Here is a 20,118-nt window from a genome sequence, read left to right on the forward strand (position 1 = left end):
GACAGCCACACGTAAAGCATGTTTCGTAAAAGAATCGCTCATTCTTTCGTGAAGAAAATTTTAATTAAATCCAATTCTATCTATCTATCTATCTATCTATCTATCTATCTATTTATCTATCTATCTATCTAAATTACAAAAACACAACTCAGACATATTGTTTCAGTATAATTATATTATATCATATCATCATCATCATCATCATCATCATCATTTAATTCAATGTAGTACCTGAAACTCTAATTACACAGAGTGGGCAACAGTGTCCACCTTAACACACGGTCCCAGCACAGACAGACAGAGAGAGAAGAGAAAAGAGAGAGAAGGCACAATAAGAGGTTTAAATAAAGGGTAAAAGGGAGGATCACGGGGTAAGTGGATAGAGAACAAATCATACTGAATGATCTGTAGGACCAAGAAGAGAACAACTGCAATAGCAGAGACAGGATGAGAGAAATAAAACCAAAACAGAAGACTGATGCAGGCACTGAACTGGATGGCAGACACTGCAAAAAGACTGATCGAGGCACAAAATCAAGAATGACTGGCACAAAACAAGAGGGAATGACAATTAACAACACGAAAAGGCACAAGAAGAAAGGGGCTCTTTTATATTTTTTTTTCTTTTCAAAACGTTTGCCTGAAATCCGTGGAAAGTTTGAAGGAGACAGCAGTGGGACAGAGTGAGATTAGAAGAGATTTAAAAAGGCAAAAAAAAAAGAGAGAAAAGAAACAGAAAAACAGATTTTGGAGAACAAATATGTGTTCATATAGTAAACAACAAAAATAAAGGCATTTTGAAAAAATAATATTAATACTATTATTTGGACAATTATTAAATTCATTATTATTATCATCATCATTGTCATTTTCGTACTCAGTAACAATTTTTCTTTAAATGAAAGACGTTGTCTCTCCCTCCTCTGGACTCTAGCTTTGAAATAAACGCACCATAAAAAAAGATTGTAAAGCTAAAAGGAAGGGTAAGATGTAAAAACAGAGAGAGAGAGAGAGAGAGAGAGAGAGAGAGAGAGAGAGAGAGCAGAGGAGCTGGGTGAAAGATCAGGACTCTGAGGTAATAATGGAGTCTATGGAGATGTTTAATATTGTAATTAACCTTAAGAAGTAATACTAACGGACTTCAGAGGACTGGGCTTGATTTTTTTTTTTTGTTTGTTGCAAAACTGGACATTGTTAAGCCCAAGGCAATGCCTTCTACTGAACTACCAAAATCAGTACAATTGAAATGAACAGAAAGGAAGAAAAGTACTTTGCGACATTCATAGTTTGTCAGTGGCAGAACAAGAAGAAAACAAAACAACTAAAATGTTCCAGTAATAATAATAACAACAACAACAACAAGAGTGCTGGTGGGTAACAATCTCTGAACAAGTAAAAATATCCGCTCACCTGAGGGGAAAAACCAACTCTTTTTGTATAAGTGCGAAGGGTCAAAGAATACTAGACATCTGAATGAATGTAATGACTAGAAGGACTCTTCAAGAAATAAGTTGCTAAAAACACGCCGCCAGCTCAGTGGTGGCCGTACCTTCCTATGCAGCAGCACCAGAGGAGGAACTTTCACACTGACAAACACTGGAGAACAAATTAGTAGAAGCCGACCAACATTTTCACAATGCACCTCCAATTTAGTGTAGTACCGTTACTTAGTGTTTTAAAGATGTACCGTCAGTATCATATATGCTTATGTGTATGGGTGTCTCTCTCTCTCTCTTTCTCTCCATCACTCTCTCGCCACGTGAAAGCTCATGTTTAATAGTGTTAATAACTCGGTCGTGTGATTGTGACCCCCTCGGCCAGTTCTTCCGCTGGAGAATACTGAAAATACTGATTGTGAAGGGCTCTCCTCTTCCTCCTCTATCCCACCTCGTGGTTTTCCCCTTTTAGAAGAAGGAGTACTGGTTGTCGATGGCTCTCGCCCTCCCTCCTTCCCTCTCCTCGCCCTCCACCCCTTCCAGCTGGAGGAGCGGCGGCTCCCGCTCGCGGTCTTCGCACTCTTCTGCCCCGCTGCTCGCTCCGCCTCCTCCTCCGGCCTCTGTTTCGCTCCCTCGTTCCTGCGGCGGGGTCGGGGGCGGAGGGCGTCCGGGAGGCAGAGGGGGAGGAGGCGGCTGAGGAGGACTACGGGGTCTGCTGGTCAAGTCTGAGAACAGCGACAGAGAGAAGAACCAGTACAGGAGGAGAGAGGAATGAGAATTAAATGTGACAAAAAATTGAGAGTAATGAAAATAAGATGCAAGATACACAAAGTTTGACGAGAAACTCTCAGCTATGACGCATGCTAGTAATGGAATTGGTCAACACATTGCTCAGACTGTTTACACCCTGCCTCCACTAAACAGCAGTACGGAGTCATCGATTGATAAATCACTGCTCGTTCGTTACATGGACTCAGCGAAACATCTTGAATCATGTTTATATGGAGACAGAGCTCACTGTCTATAAATGTGTGACATCCAATAAAGATTAAGATTAACGGCAGCTATAGTGAGCAAATGTTCAATGAAAGTGTTACCCTGCGACACTCATTTCAGGATGGATGTGTGCAACTGAAACCCAGCTGTGAATGAGGAAGTTAAGCAGACAGATGTGCACTGAAGTGAACAGATGACCTGTCGCTACTCTTTTTCTGTCTTATTCTAACAAGCTTCCTCTTCTGTTCATCCTGTATTCCTCAAAATGTTTCCCACATTGTACTCTTTCATCTGCTGTCCCAGTCCCCATCAAATCAAAATGGACACTATCTACATTCGAAATACAGTTTCCCTGTCTTATTATGCAAATGTAAAAAAATGAATGTTTTCTATATTTGCATAATTTGGGAATACGGAGTAGCTCTATACCTCAGGAATGATTTGCCTGATGACACACTTTGATGATCCAGTCCAGTCCAGTCACGCCCTACCTTTTCCGCATTTGAATTTAACATTTCACTGGAAATATGTATACTACCATTCAAACGTTTGGGGTCAGTAAGATTTTAAAAAGAAACTAATACTTTCATTCAGCAAAGATGCATTAAATTGATCAAAAGTGACAGTTAAGACATTTGTCATGTCACTGAACACTGGAGTAATGATACTGAAAATTCAGCTTTGCCATCACAGGAATAAATTACATTTTAAAAGCAAATCAAATAGAAAACAGCCATTTTAAATTGTAATCATATTCACTGTATTTTTGGTCAAATAAATGCAGCCTTGGTGAGCATAGGAGACTTCTTTCAAAAACACACTTACCAACCCCAAACTTCTGAACAGTAGTGCAATTAACCGAAAGTTAAATGGGTTGCATAAGTTTTACATGATAATTTTCTTGCTTTTTCTGACACTTCAATGTTTTTATTAGTGCTGACAAATTTACGATTGATCCCATCTAACATAAAAGTTTGTGTTTTCATAATATGCGTGTGTGTATATATTATTACATTTATGTTGTGTGTGTGTGTCTGTGTATATGTATATATACACACACACACATATATATATAAATGTATAAATATACGTGAGTGTGTGTGTGTGTATATATATATATATATACACACACACAGACAGACATGTATATGATATATATATAAATTTAATAATATATACACACGTCACACACATATTATGTAAACACAACTTTTATGTTAGATGCGATCAATCGATTTGATCGCACCAGTTTTTATGTGTAAATGACCTTTGTTATAACTGGCTAACGCTCATGTACCGGCATGACTTTATTTCCTTCTTTCAGACCTTCTCTGTCTATCTCTCTCTGTTGAATCTGGTCTCACTTACACACAGTCAGAGATGGGGGTTGATGGAGAGTCGGGGTGGCGCGTGGTGATGACATCACAGACTGTGGGGCGGCTGCCTGCCCTTTCCCGGCCTGCGAAGATGACCCAACGACAAACAACAACAGAAACAGCCAATCAGAGCTCTGATATGCACTATGGGAAAGGCCAGAGGCTGAAGCAGGGCGAGAGGAGGGAGAGGAGCAGGAGTACAGTATGAAATAGTGTGTGAATGAAAATCAAAATGATGGAAGGAAATATATGTATGTCAGAAAGAAGAATGGAGGATAGTAAAAGAATAGTAGAAAAGATGCAGTGATTGAAAAGTATAGATGGAGCGTCTAGATGGTATAAACTGATGAGGAGGAGATCCAGGATAGATCATGAGGAGGAGATAGTAGATAAGGTGAGCTGATGAACGTTTTGAACATTTGGAGGGGAGGGGAGGGGGTCGTCATATGTCAGGTCAAGCACACAGAAATCACATTAAGAGACTATAATCATCAAAAATCAAAAGCAAAGCCATGCGCAGAAGACTCTGGCAGCAGCGATGGATCTGTGTGTGCGCGAGTAGTCGTAGCAGATGCTTGCACAAAGTGTCCTTTTAAAAGCATGCTGTGACAGGAAGTGAACTCACACACAGGGTGATCCCACATTTAGTCATTTCTCTGTGACAGGTGCGAACAACTCATGCAGTGGCCATGTTGTTTATGAATATACACACATACACATACGATCACTCTCGATTCATCCCACTCACATGACAAACACAAGCTCATTGCCAAAGACCATGTGCGTCGCTAAAATCTACCCGGGATTCAAGAATCAAACTGACAGAAGCTAAACGCCTTCTAAGGAATCTTTCTTGTTATTTTTTTCCTTTCGTGGGCCCACCAGGATCTCCCCCAAAACAGCTGTTTAACTTAACATTTTTGTCTTTATTAGGGCGTTCAATTGATTCAAATATTGGGATTAACCACATAATTCTGTCATTGTTAATACAGTCAGATGCAGTCACATTTTTCTCACTCAAAAAACAAGAGTGTATTTCTCAAATGGTATTAAAATGCACAGGAAATGCAAACATATGATAAAATGTGATATAATTCATTAATAAAACAACTTGAAACATACTTCATGGATGTAATGTCACATCTGTGAAGGTGCAGACTGGCGCATGCATTAACATTTCTATGTGATTCACTCGTGGGTGATATTTCTCTTATTGAGCTTCAATGATAATTGAATTTCACCATACTACAAATGAAAATTATGTTACATTTGCAAAATAGGTCATCTGGATTTCATTTATAAATAAATGAACTATAAAGAGGGTCCTTGTCTCAGTTATCCTCCTTATTTTTTCACGTAAGAGCGGCCACAGTCATTTCTAAATTGAACGTGTCTGGCTTCTGGTCTCATCCGTTTCCAGTTATTTTTAGCTGTACAAAACAGCTTGTTATTCTGCTTGATATTGCAAACTGGTATTTCTTACCATATTGTTTTGATGTATTGTCATAATTCTAAACACACTGGTTTGTAACGCAAATAGTTTTACTGTTTACTGCATTTTGTTATTCTTCTAGTTATTTACCTTTAGCAGGTAATGAATCAGAAGTCTCACACATTCACAGAAAATAGTTTACTACTGCAGTGCACAATAAGGTGGATAATGACTTGGGAGTTCAAATCTGTTTCAAAAACAACTCAGAACACAATTAATAAATCAAGTCAAATTATATAAATGCTAAAAACTATAGTTAAAAAAAATTAACATTGTTAAACATTTACTCACAACAGTTCAATTCGAAAACCCCATGTACAATGTACTGATGTACAAGTACTGATGTAGTACAATGTTTTTTTAGTCTATATTTCTTTGAAAGGTGACAAGTTTACCAGTATTGTGGATTATAATTCAGGATGAGAACCTTTCCAATATGGTTTTATTCCACAAATATTCTGCTTTCAAAATATGAAGTAAAATGAACATTAGGTTGGCCCCCATGCTGCTGCTGTAATATGTCTATGATATTTTTAATCCAATCAGCTGTTCTGAGGGAGATGCAAGTGGCACCTGTGATCACTCACCTGCCTGTCATCTAAAAATGCAGAATTTTCCTGTTAGCTACACTCTGTGTTAAACCTTCACACCTTAAAGCAGAGCCCAACCTTCCATACCTGGTTGCCGGACATTCGTGGCCCCCACAAAGCTGATGAGGGTGACATCAGAGGCGCCCCCAGATTCAAGGGGAATGGGGTGCACACGGAAATGCTCCAGCATGTCAAAAATGGACTGGAACCAGAGATGCTGCACACGGCACTGTCCATCCTCATTCAGGGAGAGACGCAAGTGCTGGGAGGAAAATGCCAGAGCAGAAGGAAGAGGTATTTATTTCTATTCATCAAGAATTGAAGAGAGTTTCTTCTATTCATCAAGAAATGTATACTTTTATTCACCAGGGAAGCATTAAACTGACCACAAGTGACAGTAAAGACATTTTTAAAGACATATTGATCCCTTTAGGGCAGGGATGGGCAACTTCGGTCCTGGAGGGCCACTGTCCTACAGAGTTTATCTTCAACCCTAATCAAACACACCTGAACAAGCTAATCAAGGTCCTCAGGATTACTAGAAAATTACAGGCAGGTGATTTTTTCAGGGTTGGAGCTAAACTCTGTAGGACAGTGGCCCTCCAGGACCGAATTTGCCCATCCCTGCTTTAGGGGCTCCGTACATAAGAGAAATCTTACCAACCTCAAACCTTTTGAACGTTAAATAAGCATCACCACACGCATTTACCTTTGCTTTGCCCTGGAAGTTGAAGGTGAGGACATACTCTCCGCGCCGTGTCTCACTCTGCCGCACAAGGAACACTCCATGGCTGGCCATGCCACCCGCCAGCACCAGCTGGGCCGCCTTAAGACGGGAGAGTGTGCCGTGGAACCACTGACACTCACTCAGAGGATGTTCCACAGTCTCTGACACAGAACCTTCAGAGAACAGGAACGACCCTGAGAAAAAACAGAGAAAAACTCAATACCTCTTATCTTGATCTATCAAACGGGTAAGAGTTAATGTCAGTAACTGAGATTCCATCCATGTATTTTTACCTGAATTTTGGGTTACTGCATTGTAAAACCATGATCAAAAAAAAAAAATAATTAAATAACATTTCCAAAACGACTATAAAAACACATTAGATGTGCTTCAAAAAAAGTCCTGTTACTAAATAATAATATACTGGAACAATATCATCGTACAGCATCTCTATTTACTTAAAATCGCAAATGAAATGACATTTTCTTCCGTATTGTAATATACATCCGAGTGAAACAGATTATCAAAAAAAAAAAAGGGTGGAGACTTGGTTGCACCAGTTGTTGACTGGACGGGGGCAAATCTGAATGCGAGCTTGCAGTCGACTTGTAAGAAAGGGGAGGGGCTTAAACTGACTAGATGATTGGAGAAGTCTGGCATACATCACAAGAGAGAGTCAATACATCATCAATCCTTCCAAAACACGTTTTTGTCTTACTCTGATTCACTATGGTAAGCCTATTATTAAGTGTTTATATTTTAAATCTAGTGGGATGTACGTCACTTGTCTGTGCTCGTCTCGGACAATAGAGAAAATAGAGAAAAGTAGCTCAAGTTACTTTGACATAGAGCAGCTAAATCTCGAACCTTCGGGGAATCGCGCATTTAAAAAAAAACAAAAAAACAAAGAACAGAGGTGAGTCTGAGGGCAAAAAGTGAACGTGACAGAGCTCGTGATAAAATGAGAATCAACGATGGCTTAGCTTTTCGGAGATGCTGAGAACTGTTGTAAAATTGATGCGGAAATGGTGCTTTTATTACTCAATAGGTAAGTAGAGTATTTTATTAAACAGATAAATTGCCAAATGTAGCTCTCTGACAGAGTTCATTGTAAAGCATCATCTATTGTGAAGGGTCATTTCATTATGCCTGGAATTTATTTTCAAGGATGTACCATGTCTATAATTGGGTTTAGCTACATTAACGTCTTCAGCTAGTCAGCTTAAGATCCTTTCCATCTAAACTGTTTTATCTCTTAAGCCTAGTAGTGATTGTTTTATGAGCAGTAGGATAACCATATTAATCCGCAGTCACGCAGAGCCGAAACACAACCAAAACAATGTTCTTTTGAAAAAAAACATGCAGTTTTGCTTTTTTACTGCTAGAGGGCCAACAGTTGCATAGTGTACCTTTAAGTGAATCATAAGAAAGATTATGAGGCAAAAAAAAAAAAAAAAAGGAAAACATATGCATGGATGAATCGGTAACAATAATATGAATATTAAATAATATTTAAAGTAAATAGACTTGAATAAAATAGCAACAACAGTTTTTCCAGTGGCTAAACCTTCAAACCCTGGAGTGATGCTTTTGTTTTCTGAACACATGTGTTGGGAATTCTGTTTTATTTGCCAATTGTTTTCTCAATATTCCAGTTTTTCACAAATTAAATAAGCAACTTGGATGTAAACACTGACTTCTATGCCCTATTTAATCATAAAATGTTTGCAAAAGCATTAAAGTGTTAAAAGGATTAGGTAGATGTCACTATGATCTATGGCAAAACATGTGTGTGTTTAATGTAGTACGGTACCTGTGGCATCAGGAGTTTCAGCAAAAGGTGTGCTAAGACCGGCTCCGCCCCCACCAAGCAGTCGACTGTCTGATTCGTCAAGAGGAGCACGGGGTGGTAACTCAGGGGGTAGAGGCTCCAGCTGGGGAGAACCACCAACTCCACCATAGCACACTACAGTGAAAACATCAAATACCAGATTCATCACCATCTGTAGTTACTGCTATATATCTGTATTAAATATGACTGCTATATATAAATATTTCAGATGTTTTTAATACTTCTGTTCAATCACAGAATCACCAGTTTGAGATTTGTGGGCTCATTCTAACACTGGCAAACATCATGTAAGCACATGTCCCATTACACATACTGTCCTGAATGCAGCTGACCACATCATGGTGACATCATCTCGAAACGCTTACCTTGAGACAGGCGGTCGCTGAATTCTGGCGTTACACTGAGAGCACTGCCACACACTCCCTCAACATCCTCTTGCTCACTAATGAGAAGGGTCATCGAGTACATTTGAGATCATTGCTGAGTTTTGATTGTCACATGGTGTCATACAAGCATACAAACTACTAAGAACTCGAACCTTTCCAAACACAAAGAGCTTTCTCGTTTTAATGATTCAAAACGCAAAGACCTACCTTAAACAAATGGCGTTTCTGATGTCACTGAGCCAAGCTCTCATCTGAACTGCATCTCTGGTCTCGATCACGTACTGCGCCTGACCTTCCAACTGAGAAAAACAAGAAGAGATCAAATGTGCAGATGTTCAATGCGTTCAGTTTTCAATGATTAGGATCTTTGAGATGGGTGCAACAACACAGGATGCAACTAAATGCAAAGTGAACTACAATCACAGTTATGAATAAAATACTTAAAATTCCACAAAGTTCTTTATCAGATTACATTTATATAAAAAGTTATTTAGTGATTGTGACTATTTGTCACACATGAGATTCATTAAATGTGCTTCATTCTGTAATTTATCTATAAAAAAAATCAGAAAGGGATGTTAAACAAAAGTACAGTTTTGCCTAATTTATATGATGACATTTAATTATCAACAAAGCTCTACAAATATGGCATGCATACTTATTAATGAGACATCAAATGACAGTGGCAACACTGTCTTTGATGCGTATGTAAGTAAAGTTAAGGTAAAGTTCTTGCATCATTATTGAAGATTTGACTAACTACTGAAGACAAAAAAAGATGTGTTCTGACGTACCTGTAGAAGGAAGGTGTTCTCTTTGTCTGGCACCTCTATAGCTGTAGTGCTCCTCACATCAACAATAGAGCCGCATGGGACAGTCAGTCTGGCCTTGGAGGACTGGAAGTATTCAAATATGTCAAAATATATAAATTACATATAACTTTATTAAACTAGTCAGCTGGTACTTTAATATTATATATATTATTTATAGACCCAAAACTTATGAACGACAGCACATATATAAAATATTTGTAAATATATGCAAGTAAAAATGTACACATAATTTACATTTAGCAGACATCCTGTCACTCACCTTAGGCGGGATGTAAAACTCCAGGAAATACTCCATCCCTCCATCCACTCCATCCTTATCTCGTTCTTTCAGAACCAGACGGCACTTGTGCCAACGCATACCCCGTCCGATTGCAGCTCCCCCGGTGGCCGTGGGATGCCCTGACGCCGTGCTGTCCGTACCATGGTGCAGCAGTCCAAAGGAAAAGCCTGGGAAACCATGAGTGCTGGCGAACTCGTCCGAAGACGAGCACACGGTCACACCTCCCTCCCGTACAAGCCTACCCATCTTCCTGGAGGCACTGATGCTGCTTGGTGGTAGCGCAGAGGGGGACACGACCGATGAAGGTTGAGCTGCGGAGGACAACGTCGGCGGGGGTGAACGAGACAGTCGCAGTTTCTCTAACCGGTGACTCCATTTCTCCTTTTCCCCATCGCCGTTGCTCCTCCGCCAGTCACGGGCCTCGGAAAATGAAAGGGAGGTGGCGCTACTGGAGGATGATGGGGGCAACGAAGAGGACGACGAGTGAGGGAGGGAGAGGGGAAGGGAGAGAGACACAGGGAGAGAAGAGGGAACACCCTGCGAGCCGGAATTCCTCTTGCCATCTTGCAGGCCTGTAGTGTAGCTGTAACTGGAAGGAAGAGGGTTGACGTTACCCACGCTGCAGTTCTGAGGGGAGTCGCTGGAGGAGCTGCGCCAATGCAAGATGCCTCGCACGCTCCCTCTGACACTACGGCCCACGTTGCGCAGAGAGAACCGCTTTTTTAGTTTATTTTTGGAGTGACCCCCAATGGGTGTCCCATTACCCTTTGACCCAGAATTTGCTGGTGTGCCAGAGGAGTTGGGGCATGTCAGAGTCTGGCTGAGATCGGCTCTTTCTGAGGTCAACTCACTCTCTCCCTCATCGTCCCTTTCTACTATGTCCGTCTCCACCTCCTCTCCAGCCACGGGCCCCGCCCAGCTGTCCTCCTCTTCCTCCAGGTCCTTGTAGCCAGATGGATTGTGTTTGACTGCAGTTCCCCTCTCCTCCCTCCGCCCATTATTCCCGCCCATAGAGGAAGAGCACGATGAAGAAGAGGATGGTGGGAGAATCTGCGTATGAGCATACAAATCCTGAAACGCTCCTGTATTCTGGAATTGTTCTGTGCCGCGGCCCTCCTGGGTCAAGACCGGTTTGGGCATAGCCCGTATGTGAGTGGGTGGGCAGGGGGTGGCGGCCTCTGGTGGCAGCAGGGACGGAGACGCTGCATCCTCCTCCAGCGACGTAACATCTGATTGGGCGACCCAGTTCACTGTTCCTTCCCTACCGACGCCTGTCCCCTCGAGCTCGCTCTCGAAATGACGAACAAATCTGTCGGTGAAGCGCTGGCAAAAAGCAGCTGCTGAATCAGGGGAGTAATGCGGGTTCTCCAGCAGGAAGGCCCGGAAATGGCGGGCGAAGTCACCGGCGGCTACCCGGGCATGGAGCTCACAGAACTCGGTCCAACTAAGGCAGGGAGATGGAGACGGTGTGGGTGTGTCAGACAATGACGACAAGGGCTGACTGGCAGGAGCTGGAGGAGGCAAAGGTGGGGGTCTCGTTGAGAGGGGCAACAGTGAAGGAGATGGAGGAGAAGGCGATGGAGATGGGGAGGGTGGAAGGGGAGATGAATTAGCTGCAGCCCTTGGGCTGGGCGGGGTTAAAAGGGAGCCGTTCATGACTGACTAACAGGTGACCAATTTAAGACCAAACGATCATCAAAGACGTCAGGATCGTTGCGATCTATGTGCGTATGTGAAACGCGCAATCTGTTCATCAGGCTACGGTTTCACAATTGAAATGAATTTGGAAAATCTGACCAAAAAATGTGGCCTGACAGTGATTGGTAATTGTCTTCCCCCATTTTAAAAAGAAAAAGAAAAGAAAAGATATAACTCTGTAACGTCAATGTTTGGTGCTCTAAAATAGCTCACATTCTACACAAAATAATATGTGTAAATGTATGTATGGTGAGTAACAAAACATTCGGCCAGCTGAGCTGATGTTAGTTCTCAGGTGGTCTCCGGTTTTAAGGCTCTGCGAGGATCCTGCGGTAGGGATTTGTGACCTAAATGATGAATACATAGAGAAAGAAAATGGATTAATGGATTATTTTAAGTAATTTTCGAAAAATTATAATAATATACTGCACAATAACAAACTATTCAAACATAGAAATTGTAACAATATTGAAGTTAAAGGGATGGTTTACCCAAAAATGAAACTTCTGTCATCATTTACTCATGGTGTTACAAAACTGTATGAGGAAATGGCAGAATAACAACTTGTCATTCTTCTCAATAGTGAATAGAGAACGAGGCTGTGTTTCTGCCTAACATCTCTTCCACAGAAGAAAGTCATACAGGTTTCGAAACATCAGAAAGTTAATAAATTATTAGAGATTTTGAGTTTGTGTGTGAATTATATGTACAATTATACTGTGACATTTATTCGTTTTAAGTGTCATGCATGAAACAGAGAGGCGTTGTTTTGTTTTGCTTTGAGTTGTGAGACCCAATTCTCCACCTGATATTTGAAGAACGTGCTAAGCGCTAATTTCTCATTTATTTTATTATTAAACCAAATAGAACCAACAAATGGAGCTTCTTGAGCCTTTGAACTCAAACTAATCGAAACTAAGACACTGATATGAAATCAGTTTAGACGATTTACACGCCCGGAGGATGCAGAAATGATGCTCATAAACCCCGGTGATAACTCACCATCTTCAGGCCAGTGTGTAACTCGAAGCCGGTGCAGTTAACGTTAGCTGTAAAGAAAAAGATATAAAGCGTAAAGGCCTGTCAGTTGTAGTTACGATAAAATTATGTGATATAGGAAACCATACAAGGTCTAACATCTCGTTTCGCCTAGTTAGCTGTCTGACATAAATTGAATTGTCATAATACGCTCTCACGCTGATAATGTCAACACACCAAGCTAACTCGGGCTAGCCAGTTAACTTTAGCTCATAAAACGGTGGCTAGTTAGCTAACGATCTTAAGCAGTAGAAAGAAATGTCACATTAACTCACCTTTTTGCACAAAAGACGCAATTTGTTCGCTGGCGTGAGAGAAATTCGAAAAAGTTTAAGTGCAAATATTGAACTAGCCTGGTGCTAACTAGCTAACCCAGCACTGCTAATAAATTATCAAGTTTGAGCTGCTGGTCAGCTAGCTGGCTGTATTGCTAAGCAGGCAATTTGTCTGCCAATGTTAACACTAATATTCATTCCTCTCCGTCTAGCTGTCCCCCGTTGATGCTAAACTTATTGATGAATCATAGGGTATCTATTTATTCATAAAGGCTGTACAACTGCTCTTGTTGCAGGTATATGGATATTTCTCTGCCTGCTGTCCCAATCAGTCTCTCGCGATATAGTGGGAGAGGGTGTAGGTTGGGGGGACAGGGAGTGTTGGAGAAGGGGGATTTTCAATGGGAGAAAAAATCTGAGGAAGAGGGATGTGCACTTTTTGGAGGAGCCACATTGGACAGTTGTGTAAAAAAGTAAAACAAGGTTGGATGTTGCTCTGGCTGATGGCTGAGTCATATGTTTGGAGGCTGTAATACACTGAATTTGAGATTATTACTTGATTATTCCAGTGAGAGAATCTGTGCTCAGGACTGGAAATGAGAAATGCTATGTGCAAAATTAATAAAATAATAACATTTTAGCCAATACTATTTTCATAAAGTACCTATTGTGAGTTAAAAAATATATAAAAAAAAATGTAACTGCAAAAATCATCATAATATTCAAGATGATTTATAACAGCTGATATAATTTTTTGCATGAAATTCCTGTTGCACTCTTCTTGGAACTATCTAAATCTTTCTGGGTCTCTGGTCATTACGAGTGAAAGGCAAATTTACTGCTTGCAAATAGCAGAGATAAGCAGTGACTACAAGCATCCAACAACACATTTTCCAAAATGATCAAAAGTGATTTGTAAATAATAAAAAAGGTAAAAAAAAAAAAAAAAAAAAAAAGGTCACCAATGTAATTATAGCATTGAAGAAAGACTTGCATATAAATTGGGCAGAATCAGTCTACTTATCGAGACTATGTGTTAAAACAAAACACTATTAAATCTTTCAAGAAAATGTCATAGAATGTCTAATAATTATGAGAAACTATAGTATCAAATTTGAGCTTCTGGTCAACCCATGCATCAGTTGAGGTACAGGACTGTGCAAGTTTTATTTTATTTTACTCCAAAAGTTCCAATAGTTGTAACTGTCCTGCAACAGACATTTTGGGCCTGTTTGCTTCCACTCCCCCTTTTTCGTCCTGTGTATTCAGAGTCTGTTTCTGTGTGCCCAAAAAATTTGCAGGAAAACGTCAATAGAGCGTTGTGTTTATTTTTGTTTACATCAAAGAGGCAAAGAATTTGCGCCCTAAAGAGCAATAAAGCACAAATAAACATTCATTAGACTTAAGTAGCCAATGCGACTCTACCTAAAGAACACGTTCTTCTCCTCACACACTGCAGTCTCCCAGCAGAGCAGCACAAAAAACGTCCAATACGTTCCCAAAAAATACCATATTCTTTAGCTATAGTTTATAATGATGATCTTGTATCTTCATCAAAAATCACTGTAAGGCTCTGTGACTGCTGTGCATTCACTGTTAAATATTACAATCAAAGAATGTTTCTGTGTAACAAAAGACTCAGTTATGACTATTATCATGATCTAAGCCATAGCATTTTTTCTTTTATAATTACGAGACCATGACATTATCTTGAGAGATCTTGTGATTTAACCCTAGTCTCAGTAGACTGAGTAGACACAGTAGACTGATTTTGCTTAATTTATACCTATGTAAGTACATCATTGTTCAGTTCTACAATTACATTACGCAGTTAATTATTTTTTAACCTATAGGATTTGTATTGTTGTTGTTATTATTTAATATTGTTATTTACAAATCACTTTTGATCAGCCTGGAAAATGTTCAGCTGCATGGTTGCTTATTATCATTGTTCTAAAAATCTGTATGCTCTTTGCGAGCAGTATTTGCTCCTTTCACTTTTTCTGACCGATCCAGCAAGATTCAGATAGTTTGAGAATGGTTGAGAACAGTGCAACAGGAATTACATGAAACAAATGAGCACAGCTGTTATAAATCATCTTGGGTAGAACATTTTTAAAAAATATATTTATTATTACTTTTTGCAATTAAAAACAGATTTGTTTTAACTCTGGTATGGTGCTGTATTTAAATCTTAATATATAAAATACAACATCCCCACCGCAATAAAATCCGTCAGATTTAATTAACAAACTGAACTGAAAAGTTATTGCCTGTATTCTTGATAAATACAGCCTTTACTTTAAACTGTTTAACCTTGTGCTGTTTTACTCTACATGACCATATATATATATATATATATTTTTTTTTTTTTTTTTTTTTTTTTTTTTGGGAAAAACATTTAAAATGGGATAATGTCTTAGAAAACCTTTGCAAATTTAAAATGCAGTCTTTAATATGAATCTGGATTTGTGTGCAATTAGAAGTTGTGATATTACAAGTAATCATATTCTGTAATAGATAAATAATCTCTCATGCGGTTTTAGTTTGAGATAATATTTTCCTTCATGGACAGACAAGTATATGTGACAACAACAACAAAAAAACGTCTCTTTCACTTTCTTTTAGTGCCCTCTATTGACTACGGCTAAACATAACAAGATATTTTACATGGTAGAATACAATTTCTAACTAAGCAAACAACAATTCTCATGAAAAACATTATAGGCCTATAACAAAATAACAACATTTGATCTCAATATATTAATTTGGTATAAAGTAGCCTATTGCGTAGCCTACGTCAATATAGAACCGGAATTTATGGATGTCACTCATTTCAGACAAAGCCTAGGCTATGCCTGGATGATAAGGATATGTAAATTATACCTTTCTGGAAAATCGAGATAATAGAGCAGGGTAGCGTCAATCACCATTTTATATCCTAATGTTTTCTTCTTTTTTTAAATTATTATTATACTTTTTATTATTCAATGTTATTATAGCCTAGACTACACATCGTTTTAAGATTGGCTAACAGAAATAAATCCAAACTAGGTTTTAGTTACAGTAAATTACTGAATGTTATGCGTGCTAAAACATATGGTCAACGATTAAGTATGTTTAAACAAGTTGATAATCGATGACTAGAATCTGAGCGAATGCTCCAGAAAGCGCATGACGATGCCATAGAAAAGCATGGGCGGAACTGTCTGGGGTTTTCGCCTTTCATTGGTCAACTCAGCACGAGTGTTCCAGAACTGTTTAGAACATGTGAATGTGCGACGGGTTATGTAAACAGCATTGCAGTTTTGGGGCATCAGTGTTTCCACAGAACTTACTTCAGTTACGACGAAAAGAACGAAATTGGCGACAGTTTCCGAAATAAAAATAGTCTGTTGAAGAATCTACCACTACCACTACTAAAGCATTTTAAAGTAAGTTATACTTTAAATATTTTTTATTACTCTTGTTTCCGTTTTCTTTATTGATTCACTTAGGCTTATGCTACTATTAATTGTGTAGCCTACCTGCTGTTTTGTCTCAGAGATCAAGTAAATCTGTTTCCAGTACCAATATTGATATTCGTAACACTCTCTAAACATAATTAACAGTAATCAGTGCTCTATGAAATAATTAACAGTTTTTATTTACATGTACAGGTATTTGTTTATTTAGTCTAGAACCTTCCTGAGACGTTCCTGTTTCATATTGCTGTTCATTTATTTTTGCCTGCTGCTTTTTTGTACAATATCTAAATGTTTTATTTAATAATAAACATTTATGTGATTTCTGTTTTCTTATAGTAATCTGTTAACTACCTGTGAAAAAAAAAAAATGTCATCAGCAAAAGGAGTAGCCATTGGAATTGACCTGGGCACCACCTACTCCTGTGTGGGGGTGTTTCAGCATGGAAAAGTGGAGATCATCGCCAACGACCAGGGGAACAGAACAACACCCAGCTATGTTGCCTTCACTGACACAGAGAGGCTCATTGGAGATGCAGCTAAAAACCAGGTGGCCATGAACCCCAACAACACCGTGTTTGATGCCAAGAGGCTGATTGGCAGGAGGTTTGATGACCCAGTAGTGCAGTCTGACATGAAGCACTGGTCCTTCCAAGTCGTCAGTGATAGCGGAAAGCCAAAGGTTCAAGTCGAATACAAAGGAGAAAACAAGACATTCAATCCTGAAGAAATTTCCTCTATGGTCCTGGTGAAGATGAAGGAGATTGCTGAAGCTTATCTGGGGCAGAAGGTGACAAATGCAGTTATCACAGTTCCTGCCTATTTCAATGACTCGCAGAGGCAAGCCACTAAAGACGCTGGAGTGATCGCTGGGATCAATGTCCTCAGAATCATCAACGAGCCCACGGCTGCAGCCATCGCCTACGGCCTTGACAAAGGCAAAGGAGCAGAACGCAACGTCCTGATCTTTGACCTGGGTGGAGGCACCTTTGACGTGTCCATCCTGACCATTGAAGATGGTATCTTTGAGGTGAAGGCCACAGCCGGAGACACTCATCTGGGTGGCGAGGACTTTGACAACCGCATGGTGAATCACTTTGTAGAAGAATTCAAGAGGAAGCACAAGAAGGACATCGGTCAGAACAAGAGGGCACTGAGGAGGCTGCGAACAGCGTGCGAGCGAGCCAAGAGAACCCTCTCCTCCAGCTCTCAGGCCAGCATTGAGATCGACTCCCTGTACGAGGGCATCGACTTCTACACGTCCATCACCAGAGCACGCTTTGAAGAGATGTGCTCAGACCTCTTCAGGGGAACACTTGAGCCCGTGGAGAAAGCCCTGAGAGACGCCAAGATGGACAAGTCTCAGATCCATGACGTCGTTCTGGTTGGTGGATCAACAAGAATCCCGAAGATCCAGAAGCTTCTGCAGGATTTCTTCAACGGCAGGGACTTGAACAAGAGCATCAACCCAGATGAGGCAGTGGCTTATGGTGCAGCGGTGCAAGCCGCCATCCTCATGGGTGACACATCTGGAAATGTCCAGGACCTGCTGCTGCTGGATGTTGCGCCACTATCTTTGGGCATCGAGACTGCAGGCGGAGTCATGACGGCCCTCATCAAACGCAACACCACCATCCCCACCAAACAGACCCAGACCTTCAGCACCTATGCAGACAACCAGCCCGGTGTCCTGATCCAGGTATATGAGGGAGAGAGGGCCATGACAAAAGACAACAACCTGCTGGGTAAATTTGAGCTCACAGGAATTCCACCTGCACCACGTGGAGTCCCGCAGATTGAAGTGACCTTTGACATTGACGCCAACGGAATCCTAAATGTGTCAGCGGTGGACAAAAGCACTGGAAAAGAGAACAAGATCACCATCACCAATGACAAGGGCAGACTGAGCAAAGAGGAGATTGAGAGAATGGTGCAGGACGCAGACAAGTACAAAGCTGAAGATGATCAGCAAAGAGAGAAGATTGCTGCCAAAAACTCCCTGGAGTCTTACGCCTTCAACATGAAGAGCAGTGTGGAAGATGAGAACCTGAAAAACAAGATCAGCGAGGATGACAAGAAGAAAGTTATTGAGAAATGCAACGCCACCATCAGCTGGCTAGAGAACAACCAGCTGGCTGATAAAGAGGAGTATGAACATCAGCTGAAGGAGTTGGAGAAAGTCTGCAACCCAATCATCACTAAGCTTTATCAGGGTGGGATGGCAACAGGAAGCTGTGGGGCTCAGGCACGTGCCAGCTCAGGGGCTGGTGCTCAGGGGCCCACTATTGAGGAGGTGGATTAGGTATGAGATGGGCAATGTGATTGATTTTTGGTTAAGTTCCTTTGTAATTCTAAATTTACATAATTTATTATATAAGAATTTTTGGACCATTTATTTGGACATGGTGGAGCACTACTGATTTTTTTTCTGTGGTACTGTATGCTGTATTTAGATAACTTTTGTATATATTTTTGAGTACAATATAATAATATTGTTGAATATATAATAGTTTTGCCAGTATTGCAGTTGTAAGATTTCTTATGAAATATACATTTTTGTTAAGAATATCTACTCTGTTAAAGTACATGTTAATGTTAAAGAATGTTATTTAATGTTTCATTTGCATGTTAAGAAATTAATAGTTCAACATTCTGACTGTTGAAATGTTTATATTCCAGTTGTAGGCATTAATATTGTGCGATATTCCATAAGAGTCCATTAAGACTGTTATCTTTACTTCAAGGTTTGTCTCTAAACATTTTAAATAAACTATTAATAATTTGAAGAAATGTTACAATAGACTGTTTTTTTATGTATCTTTTTTTAAAGTTCTTAAATATATAAATGCAGGCTAAAATATATGAACTCTAAACATGTTATATAGTAGAACTAGACTCACTCTATTTCCAATGATATCATAGTTATCATTATATAGTTTCTCAACAGTGGAATACATAAAGGCTATATGTAATAAATAGCTTATAAAACAAAAAGGTAAAAGAACATTTTATTGATGCCAAAGTGTGGTTACAGCAGTCTGGATGAAAAAGACAAACCAAATAGTAATAGTAATAAAAATAAACCAAACGGAAAAAATTTAACTGAATTATAGTGGCAGAGATACTTGTATACAGACTCATCTGCATGTCATTCCAAACCATTTGACTTTCTTCTATGGAACATGTCTTCCTATTTTTGATCCATTCTTATATATATATTCATACAGTAGTCAACATTTGAAGTGGATCAAAAAAGTTCATCAAAGTTGTCCTAAGACAAGAACGGGTATTGTTCAAAATTCATGTATAACTTTGATGAAAGGTTTTGATATATATATATATATAATTATACCTATTTGGGTGAACTATCCTCTTAATCTGAGAGCTTTCTGTCCCTCCGTTGACAGCCTACGCAACTACCACTTTGACACTAGTAATAAAGAGATTGTATAACTAATCCATATAAATCGAGTGGTTTAGTCCGAATTTTTTTGAAGAGACAATCACTTTATATGCTGAACAGATTTAATTTGGGCGTTTATTCACATATAAACATTGATCAGTGAACATAAACAGAAGCTCAACCGAACCGGCTTGACTTGCGAGAACAAACCTCTTGCAGAAGCTCAAACGTGCTGCATAATGATTGTGTCTCTTCAGAAAATTTGGACAATA

General features: G+C 39.7%; 2 protein-coding genes across 3 annotated transcripts; one reads left to right on the plus strand and one right to left on the minus strand.

Moving 5' to 3' along the window:
• Positions 1 to 156: 156 nt before the first annotated feature.
• On the minus strand, positions 157 to 13,324 carry sh2b1 (SH2B adaptor protein 1). Of its 2 annotated transcripts, XM_079882107.1 has the most exons (11): positions 12,980 to 13,324; positions 12,669 to 12,715; positions 9,948 to 12,013; positions 9,650 to 9,751; positions 9,063 to 9,154; positions 8,835 to 8,911; positions 8,431 to 8,583; positions 6,600 to 6,811; positions 5,978 to 6,152; positions 3,801 to 3,891; positions 157 to 2,161 (listed from the first exon to the last, which is right to left on the minus strand). In XM_079882107.1, exons 3-11 carry the CDS (start codon positions 11,622 to 11,624, stop codon positions 2,140 to 2,142), a joined length of 2,601 nt encoding a protein of 866 aa, XP_079738233.1. In that variant the 5' UTR covers positions 11,625 to 12,013; positions 12,669 to 12,715; positions 12,980 to 13,324; the 3' UTR covers positions 157 to 2,139. The 2 variants fall into 2 exon arrangements, with proteins under 2 accessions (XP_079738233.1, XP_079738234.1); XM_079882108.1 differs by lacking the exon at positions 12,669 to 12,715.
• Positions 13,325 to 16,223: 2,899 nt separating this feature from the next.
• On the plus strand, positions 16,224 to 19,427 carry LOC307155154 (heat shock 70 kDa protein-like). Its single transcript, XM_079865623.1, has 2 exons — positions 16,224 to 16,413; positions 16,783 to 19,427. Exon 2 carries the CDS (start codon positions 16,814 to 16,816, stop codon positions 18,743 to 18,745), a length of 1,932 nt encoding a protein of 643 aa, XP_079721749.1. The 5' UTR covers positions 16,224 to 16,413; positions 16,783 to 16,813; the 3' UTR covers positions 18,746 to 19,427.
• Positions 19,428 to 20,118: the final 691 nt, after the last annotated feature.

This window comes from Squalius cephalus (genome assembly GCF_949319135.1).
Source record: "Squalius cephalus genome assembly, chromosome: 1".
Classification (NCBI taxonomy): domain Eukaryota; kingdom Metazoa; phylum Chordata; class Actinopteri; order Cypriniformes; family Leuciscidae; genus Squalius; species Squalius cephalus.

Excerpts from the sequence above, each read along its gene's own strand:
- sh2b1 (XM_079882108.1), bottom strand. The coding sequence starts at position 11,624 with ATGAACGGCTCCCTTTTAACCCCGCCCAGCCCAAGGGCTGCAGCTAAT. Across the intron at positions 8,912-9,062 it reads AGAAACGCCATTTGTTTAAG|TGAGCAAGAGGATGTTGAGG; the intron begins GTAGGTCTTTGC and ends CCTTCTCATTAG. Across the intron at positions 6,153-6,599 it reads ACTTCCAGGGCAAAGCAAAG|CACTTGCGTCTCTCCCTGAA; the intron begins GTAAATGCGTGT and ends TTTTCCTCCCAG.
- LOC307155154 (XM_079865623.1), top strand. The coding sequence starts at position 16,814 with ATGTCATCAGCAAAAGGAGTAGCCATTGGAATTGACCTGGGCACCACC.